Source organism: Anneissia japonica, unplaced genomic scaffold (assembly GCF_011630105.1).
Source record: "Anneissia japonica isolate Jap-2015-1 unplaced genomic scaffold, ASM1163010v1 scaffold287714_len2871179_cov188, whole genome shotgun sequence".
Classification (NCBI taxonomy): Eukaryota; Metazoa; Echinodermata; class Crinoidea; order Comatulida; family Comatulidae; genus Anneissia; species Anneissia japonica.
The window spans coordinates 54,765-64,987 of NW_022755542.1; the positions used below are offsets into that span (position 1 = coordinate 54,765).

Sequence of the window (10,223 nt, forward strand, 5' to 3'; positions counted from 1 at the left end):
GTAGGCTACCCTGTAGCCTTTCAACGAATAAAGTCCTATAAAAGTCATTGTGTAATAAAATGACTCCGACGGGATTCGAACCTGCGACCTCTCGCTGACAAGGCGAGCATCATAACCACTAGACCATGAAGGCTTCGTGGTTGAACAGGTCCAAATAACCGTCGGGAATATTGTATTACACAATGCTACGCCTCAGGAGGGCGTTCGGCCAGATAAATCTGGCAATACGGCAAGAAATACTGTCGTATATTATATATGATATTGAAGGGAGTTAGCCGTTAACACTGTTGAATAAATATAATATAAATCATCAAAGGTACATATACAGTGTTTAAATAAGGACATGATGGAACATCGTAGGCTACCCTGTAGCTTTTGGGAGGTCCAGTTTATGTAAGAAAAATTTAAATTGATTCCAAAAAACTGTGATCTCTTTACATGAAATAAACGTATGTTTGTAGTCGTCTTCAATTTTGCATCTTTTACACAGAGGCGAATCAATAAGTTTCCATTTAAATAAGTTTTTTGACATGGTATGAGATTAAAAAGAAATTTATAACTAAAATTCATTAGTAATCTTTCTTTAATTTTAATGAGTTTTAAAAGCCATACCTTATGCCAATTTATTTTGATATTTAATTCATTTTCCCACTTATTTTCAACGTGTGATTTTACAGATTTTTTTTTATATTAGTTGATGATAAAAATCTTTTGTTTTAAGCACCTGTATATTTTGTTTATTTGTTTTACATTATACAATTTAGTTTTCCTGGATTTTTTCGTATTTTTTCTTTCCATGAAACCGGAATAGCATCAATTATTGTTTTTAATTCAACTAACCAATTTGCAGAGGTTTTAAGTTTGTTTTTAATATAATATTGGCATAATATGCCGTCTTTATTTAAAAGATCATTGATATATACTATTCCTGAATTAATCAAGTGTTTTAGATAAGGGAAAGAATTATATTTGCCGTTTATCAATACATGATTTCTCCATATAACTTCACTTTTTATTTCTTCTGCTGATATAGGTGTATATATCTGATATGATGAATACCATGCTAAAATAACCTGGCGATAAAATAATGGGATCTGATTTAAATTTAAATTTGGGATATTTTTAATCTTGTCTAAATTCATTTTTAAAATCATATTATCCGGTCCTAACTTATTTAAAAAGGTAGTAGCAACCTGTGCCCATGTAGCGGAGCTTTTTAAGATTTTATTTACCCAAGTGGCTTTGAGAGAGCCACAATGACTTTCAAAATCACACATATTTAACCCGCCCTCAATCGGTTTCCGAATTACCACGTTTCTAGCTACCTTGTCTTTCTTACCGTTCCATAAAAAGGAAAAAATTAAAGAGTTTACAGTTTTTATAACTTCCTCACTAGTGGGAATGGAAGCAGCTAAAAAGGTTAAGCTAGATTACCCCAGTGTTTTCATGATGGTTGTTTTGCCGAAGGGAGTGAGGTTTCTACGACTCCAATTTTTAAAAGTTTTTTTTAATTTTTCAATTTTTTCTTTCCATATTTGATCGTAACATGAATTCATGTTTTTGCTAAAATATATTCCTAGTGTTTTAACAGGATCAGTAGTCCACCTAAAAGCTTTATTGTTAATATTTCCAAAAGAAATACCTATTGTTTTTTGATAATTTACCTTGGGACCAGCCATTTTACCAAAATCATTTAATAATTTTAGTACTCTATCTAATGTCCTCTTGTTTGACACAAACAGTGTCGTATCATCAGCATATTGGGATATCTTAATATCCACTGTGTTATTATGTTCACATTGAATACCGTTAATTAAAGAATCCTGCATGATTTTATTCGCTAATACTTCTGGAATAATTATAAAAAGTAAAGCGGAGAGCGGACATCCTTGTCTCAAACCTCTTTGCAGACAAAAATAATTGGAAACCCAACCATTGTTACAAATCGTACTTTGTACATTTGTGTACAATGTTTCTACCCAACAAATAAAAGATATACCAAAATTGAATCTTTTTAAAGCCTGGCTGACAAAACTCCATTCTACACAGAATCGAACGCTTTTGCAAAATCTACAAAAACAATGGCATTATTTATCTTGGTTTCGTTACAAAAATGTATGACATCATCAATTAACCTTACATTGGATCCGATGGAGCGTCCTTTAATATATGCAGTTTGGTCTTCGCTAATAATGGTATTTAATATTGGTTTTACCCTAGTTGCGAGAACATTTGCAGCAATTTTGTAGTCGAAATTGAGTAAGCTGATCGGTCTCCAGTTCCTAACCAGTTCAGGTTTTCCTTTTTTATACAAAAGTGATATAACTGCCCTGCGTTGAGAATAATATTTCTTGGTATTAAAAAATTAGGCCTACAAGAAAGAAATAAAAGCATATCTATATCCGTATACCATAATAATGTGTATATTTATGTTGGCCTATTTATTTTCTATAATAATTGGTTTATTTTATGTAAAGATACTGTAGATCCCAAGATTACCTGTCCTAGTGATACAATGTGGTCAACATCAACTGTGAACTACACTGAACCCATAGCTACTGATGGTAATAACCCTCCTCCATCAGTCACGTGTTATCCTCTATCCGGATCTCTATTTCATGAGGGTGTAGGTAGTGTTGAGTGTACCTCCAGTGACAAAGCTAACAACATCGCGTCCTGTAGTTTTAATATTACAGTCGGTAAGTTTTTCAATTCATTTGTTGGTAGGTAAAATGTGTGTATTGTATCATACCAGCTCCCTGATCATACTAGTAACCTTTCTTGACACTAAAATGTAGGCTTATAATTAGAAGAAGTAAACAACAAATATCCATATGTATATACCTGTCTCTTATACACATCTAGATGTGTATAAGAGACAGAGTATATATAATGTGTATACTGTGTCATAACATGTGTATATATATTTAGGCCTATTTATTTTCTATAATTGTTTCATTTTATAAAAAAAGATACTATACATCCCAAGATTGACTGCCCTTCGAGTGATTCGATTTGGTCAACATCAACTGTGAACTACAAAGAACCCATAGCTACTGATGGTAATAACCCTCCTCCATCAGTCACATGTTATCCTCCATCCGGGTATCTATTTCCTGAGGGTGAAAGTAGTGTTGAGTGTACCGCCAGTGACCAAGCCAACAACACCGCGTCCTGTATGTTTAATATAACAGTCGGTAAGTTTTTCAATTCACTTGTTGGTAGGTACAATGTGTGTATTGTATCATACCAGCTCCCTGATCATACTAGTAACCTTTCTTGACACTAAAAATTTAGGCTCAGATTAGAAGAAATAAAAAACAAATACATATATAATGTGTATACTGTGTCATAACATGTGTATATATATTTAGGCCTATTTATTTTCTATAATTTGTTTCATTGTATAAAAAAGATACTATACATCCCAAGATTGACTGCCCTTCGAGTGATTCGATTTGGTCAACATCAGCTGTGAACTACAAAGAACCCATAGCTACTGATGGTAATAACCCTCTTCCATCAGTCACGTGTTATCCTCCGTCCAGGTCTCTATTTCCTGAGGGTGTAAGTACTGTTGAGTGTACCTCCAGTGACCAAGCCAACAACACCGCGTCCTGTAGTTTTAATATTACAGTCGGTAAGTTTTTCAATTCATTTGTTTGTAGGTACAATATGTGTATTGTATCGTACTAGTAACCTTTCTTGACACTAAAAATATAGGCTTATAATTAGAAGAAGTAAACAACAAATATCCATATGTATATACTGTGTCATAATAATGTGTATATTTATTTAGGCCTTTTATTTTCTATAATTTATTTCATTTTATAAAAAAAGATACTATACATCCCAAGATTGACTGCCCTTCGAGTGATCCGATTTGGTCAACATCAACTGTGAACTACAATGAACCCATAGCTACTGATGGTAATAACCCTCCTCCATCAGTCACATGTTATCCTCCATCCGGGTATCTATTTCCAGACGGTGTAAGTAGTGTTGAGTGTACCTCCAGTGATCAAGCTAACAACACCGCGTCCTGTAGTTTTAATATTACAGTCGGTAAGTTTTTCAATTCATTTGTTGGTGGTGCAATGTGTGTATTGTATCTTAGGCCTACTAGTAACACCTTTCTTGACACTAAAAATGTAGGCTTATAATTAGAATAAATAAAAAACAAATATCAATATTTGTATACTGTGTCATATAATGTGTATATTTATCTGGGCCTATTTATTTTCTATAATTTGTTTCATTTTATAAAAAAAAGATACTATACATCCCAAGATTGACTGCCCTTCGAGTGATTCGATTTGGTCAACATCAACTGTGAACTACAAAGAACCCATAGCTACTGATGGTAATAACGCTCCTCCATCAGTCACATGTTATCCTCCATCCGGGTATCTATTTCCAGACGGTGTAAGTAATGCTGAGTGTACCGCCAGTGACCAAGCCAACAACACCGCGTCCTGTAGATTTAATATTACAGTCGGTAAGTTTTTCAATTAATTTGTTGGTAGGTGCAATATGTGTATTGTATCGTACTAGTAACCTTTCTTGACACTAAAATGTAGGCTTATAATTAGAAGAAGTAAACAACAAATATCCATATGTATATACTGTATCATAATAATGTGTATATTGATTTAGGCCTATTTATTTTCTATAATTTGTTTCATTTTATAAAAAAAGATACCATACATCCCAAGATTGACTGCCCTTCGAGTGATCCGATTTGGCCAACATCAACTGTGAACTACAAAGACCCCATAGCTACTGATGGTAATAACCCTCCTCCATCAGTCACGTGTTATCCTCCATCCAGGTCTCTATTTCCTGAGGGTGAAAGTAGTGTTGAGTGTACCTCCAGTGACCAAGCCAACAACACCGCGTCCTGTATGTTTAATATAACAGTCGGTAAGTTTCGAATTGGAATAAAATACTCCGGTACTTATTTCAAGAGAGTTTTTTTTTGTATTTTGTATTTTCTGCATTTTCACCATTTTATGAGAGTTCCGACTTAAAGTCCTATGAATAACAACATGCTGTATTCTAAAAAAATAAGATAATACTTTGCTCTAGATGTAACATAAACCTAAGCAGAATTAGTCAATCCATCATTCGACCGTATACCTGTCTCTTATTCACATCTAGATGTGTATAAGAGACAGGTTATCCTCCATCCGGGTATCTATTTCCAGACGGTGTAAGTAGTGTTGAGTGTACCTCCAGTGACCAAGCCAACAACACCGCGTCCTGTATGTTTAATATAACAGTCGGTAAGTTTCGAATTGGAATAAAATACTCCGGTACTTATTTCAAGAGAGTTTTTTTTTGTATTTTGTATTTTCTGCATTTTCACCATTTTATGAGAGTTCCGACTTAAAGTCCTATGAATAACAACATGCTGTATTCTAAAAAAATAAGATAATACTTTGCTCTAGATGTAACATAAACCTAAGCAGAATTAGTCAATCCATCATTCGACCGTATACAGTACGTGATATCAATTGCATAGCAAAGGACTGAGTAAATAACATGCACTCATGTAGATTTAGTGTATTTGTTGGTAGGTACAGGGTGTACATACTTTTAAAGTTGATTATTAAACACTATTGCCAACCTGAAGATGATAATGATGATGATGATCTGTTGTTTGGTCTAAATGTATGAACTATGGTAAAATAACATCAAGCAATCATAGGATACTAGCAGTTAATGATGTGTTACTTAACTCTATACCGTAAAACCTCAAATAGAAACCCAATGGGTTTAATCTCGAGAAGAAGCCCATCCTGAATTTAAGTCCTCCCTCTTTAGTTTGCAAAAATAGACATGAAAAATAAGCCATGGGCTTCTTTTCGAGATAGTACAGAACATACACTGTACATGAACTTGAAAGAAACAAAATAAATTTTAAACACGCTTGGTTGATATGTTAGTTTTAGGTGATTTGTTGCCAGTTAATTCACTCCATGATACTGACCGAAGTTACAGTGACCCTGTTTATTGTTTTATAGTAGCAATTCTCAAAATTTACAGCATTTATTTTGAAAAGAAGCCCCCTTCTTTACTTTGCAAAAGTAGCCTTGAAAAGAAGGCCATCTCGAAAAGACGCCCATCCAAAGTTCGAAAAAAAAAAAAACAAAAACAAAAACAAAAACAAGAAGCAGAAACACAGGCTTCAATTCGAGGTTTTATGGAACAATAACTTCAACCAATCATTAGATATTTAGTTATCACGATTTTCTCTACATCGGTTATGAAGTTTAAATTGACCTGCGATAAAATAAAAAAAAAACTCTGTTATAAACAATACACACAAAAAAAGGTTTAAATTATTTCAAGAAGTATATTTAAGTGGGCATCGAGTAGAATCAATGGTAAATGCACTTTTGTGTTCACTTGATATTATTGATTCATTTTCTGTTTGACTTTGAAGAATACAACAAGTTTAGGCTTGAAGAGTACCAAGCATTTATCAAGATGTCCTTAGACCCCATGGACTTGACAGCACATGGGATAGATGTTCTAATAGCAACGATAATACATAATTCATGTTTATTATCGGTAACAAATATATAAATTGTGAAAATTCATCATATGGTTCTTTAATATTTTCTGTAAAGAGTACACAATTAGCATGGAAAGGAAGATCTTGCCTAAAAAATGTGTAAATTGTAATATTATTATTTAATATTGCTTTTCCACATTGCTAATTCAAAGATTTTCTCTTATTTGAAATGGTAATCTGATGTATTTTGCGACCACATTGGTACTTTGTTTTAAAATTTTATATAGTACAGTGAACCTGTATTTAATAATATTTTTACATTGTTTACATTCTGCTTAGATATTTTCAGTATCTTGCTTGTGTTCGATTCCTTTTAATGGTGTAGATATTTGATTTATTTATATTTATTTATATATAATTATATATATATATATATATATATACTTTTATACTGTGTACATTTATGTGGCAACCACTCCTCACAAAGTCAAATTTTAGTTATTATACTTTTCGCTTATGGTGTTTGCTCGATTCGATTATAACATCTTGTTCCTATCCGAGTACTATTACTAATATTATCCATTTGTTTATATAGGTATGTATATGTATATAAAGCTGTGTATGTGTATTTGTATTTATATGTACATATATAAATACCTGTATATATAATTCTGTAAAAGTAAATTAAAATGATTTTATATATTTGACATATTAAATTTTGCTATACACTTTATTCGTATTCTTTATTATCTTTGGTTGGTCATTTATTTTTTGCCTTCAATATTATCATGAGAGTTGCATTGTTTGAGCTTTTGTACAGTATTCCTTTTGGACGCACCTTCACAATTTTGAAGTTTGCTACTGTTAAAAAAGTGTCGATTAATATTACATATTAATTACTATGTTAAATCCCGATAATTTCCGTTTTACCCGCAAGATTTTTTTTATTACCAGATACTACTCCACCAAGCATCACGTGTCCAAAAGATATTGTAACTGAGCAAACTTCACCGAATTGGAAAGAACCCGTACCGACAGATGAATTCGGGGTCAAGACGACGGAGTGCAATCCACAGCCAAATACAATCTACCAGGTTGGATCTGCAAACTTAATCACATGCCTGGCAGAGGACTATGCACAAAACAAAAACGATTGCTCATTTCTTATACTTATAGGTAATGTTACTTCAATAGGCCTAAGTGCACCCTTTTGAAGTCTCAAGTATACGCATTGATATGTCAAAGGTCAAGTCATATAAATAAATATGCATATGACTATCCAAATATATAAGAAATTGTTTTTCATGTTTCTCTTTTACTTTTTATCAAACTTCTCAAATTTGTCGAAAATGTACTCTACGTGTTGAGTTCGGTGTATAGGCCTAACCGTTTATTATATGGCAATATTTCTGTGGTATCTTTCAGAAACTAGTCTCACTGAAGAAATCGCAAACATTACTTTAGTAAGTATCTGTTCATAGATATAAGTCATATTCGTGTGATTACTGTAACTTAACATTATTCTAATCCGATAAGTCTGCTCTGTTTGCGTGACGCAGTGGAACTGCTCATAATACAGAAACCACGGTGATGGCTTCCACTAATATCGCCTGATAGATTTTAAATTTAATTGCTTATTAGCATTTTTGTTATATGTTCGTTTTATCGTTATTATGGACAGATTATAAAAATGATTGTGTTTGTTCATATTATAGGATGTTACTGTAAATAATGTTGATGTTGTTGCTAGCAAACTAGACAATATTACAGAAAGTGCTGAAGTCTTGAAGCCTGCCGACGTTGTAGAAGTTTCTAATGGGTTAACAGACATCGTAGCCATAAACTCTACTAACAAAAATGTAGGCAATATTTTTGTGCATATTTTGGTTATGCCGTATAACTCAGATCAATTAATTGTCTGTTTACTGTTTGCATTCATATAATGCTTTTACATTATAAAGTTATTATTATTATAGAGTTGTATGCATTAACATGGTTTTAGACTTTTACCAGTTGCATACAGCGTAGTTTTAGAAAATATGCCAGTTGCACATAGTGTTAGACTTCTGTTAGTTGCATACGACGTAGTTTTAGAATTATGTCATGTGCGTACCACATCATTTTATACTTTTGCCAAGTTCTTCCAATTGGAAGAACTTGGTCAGTTGACCTCCCGAACATAGCATCAAAAGCGTTCTAAGAAACATGTACACATGCGTACTCGAATTAAACCAAAGTTCAGATATTTAAAAGATAAAATTAAAATGAAATGATTAACAAAAAAATTGTTTGAACTGCTGTGCAATTGCAGGTTACGGAAGCTGTCATCGACACAATTGATAATCTGTTTGAATATTTAGACGATAACAACACTGCTCTCATTGAAGCCTCTGCAGTAATTCTTGGATCTCTTGAGCAGCAAGTTGGCACAGCTGCTAGTGATGGTCAGAATTTCACCGACCATGCCGAGAACTTTGCCGTCCAAACTAGTAGTTTCAGTTCGGAGGCGCTGTCTTCAGATGTCCTTTTCTCTGTTAATCAGAATACGATGCAGACAAGCGCTTGCTTTAAAGACTGCCAAAAGAAGTCAGATTTATCGATTAAGTTACCAAAGAACATTTTAAAGGGGCTGAATGGTAGGTACCGGTATACACATACAAAAACAAAAAAACCAAAAAAAAAACCAAAAAAAAACACAAAAAACACCATAATATTAATATTATTAATCTAGGATTAATAGTTATTGTTGTATAATAATAATTATTATGATAATGATAATAACAATAATAATGTTATATTTATATAGCACATTGCTTACTGCGCTTTACATAATAATAATAATAATTATAATATTAATTATAATAATACTAATGGTGATGATGATGATGATGATGATAATGATGATTATGTAATGCCAATTCTGTGAAGTGCAGCACAAGAGGAAATAAAACGAAATTGACAGATGGCATTACCTTCTTAAAAGTCAGCCACAGCAACGATGATGATGATGATGAGTATGATAATGATGTTGGTGCATGCATATTGTAATTCTTTGAAATATAATTGACGTGAATTTTTTATGTATAGACTCATTAATTTGAACTGTATATCATAATGAAATTTATAATGATACTGTAATGTTTGCTTTTTTTAGGGACACAAGTAAACGTTAGCTTCGTTGTGTTTAACAGCGACGCCCTCTTTCCATCAGAAACTGTAAAATCATCTAACAGGCTTACTTCTGGTGTGGTTCTCGCGGCAACTATCTATGACGAAAGTCTACCGAAAATATTTGATGACCCCGTTGAACTTGTCTTCAGTGTTCCAACGGTATGCCCTAATATTTGAACAGTCATAGTCTCAGAAGAACGCAATGGATTATGATTTCATTTAGGCCTATAACGAATGTCTATATCTGCACAGTTTCTCGTTTCCACATAATCGTTCCTCATTTCCATATACTTCTAGTACCGTATAAACCCATTAATTCATATACATTTGTTTGTAAGTATATTTATATTTAAGACTATTCTATTTTGTAATCATCAGAATCTATCAGCGGAAAATGCGAGCTGTGTATTTTGGAATGAAACTCTACGTGATTGGTCAAATGTTGGTTGCATTAGTCATAAAGTCGAAGGAGATAAGATAACGTGTCAATGTAAACACTTGACTAATTTTGCTGTTCTTATGGTAATAAATC

At 32.9% G+C, this 10,223-nt stretch overlaps 1 protein-coding gene across 1 annotated transcript in view; it reads left to right on the forward strand.

Moving 5' to 3' along the window:
* The window catches only part of LOC117123633 (hyalin-like), a 27,259-nt gene that overhangs the window by 11,257 nt on the left and 5,779 nt on the right, over positions 1–10,223 (forward strand). The window contains exons 12-23 of the mRNA XM_033269634.1: positions 2,478–2,699; positions 2,973–3,197; positions 3,416–3,640; positions 3,841–4,065; positions 4,274–4,498; positions 4,699–4,923; positions 7,475–7,696; positions 7,946–7,983; positions 8,236–8,379; positions 8,832–9,156; positions 9,675–9,850; positions 10,070–10,213. Of these exons, the coding sequence (XP_033125525.1) occupies positions 2,478–2,699; positions 2,973–3,197; positions 3,416–3,640; positions 3,841–4,065; positions 4,274–4,498; positions 4,699–4,923; positions 7,475–7,696; positions 7,946–7,983; positions 8,236–8,379; positions 8,832–9,156; positions 9,675–9,850; positions 10,070–10,213 (2,396 nt within the window). The remainder of the gene's footprint in view (positions 1–2,477; positions 2,700–2,972; positions 3,198–3,415; positions 3,641–3,840; positions 4,066–4,273; positions 4,499–4,698; positions 4,924–7,474; positions 7,697–7,945; positions 7,984–8,235; positions 8,380–8,831; positions 9,157–9,674; positions 9,851–10,069; positions 10,214–10,223) is intronic.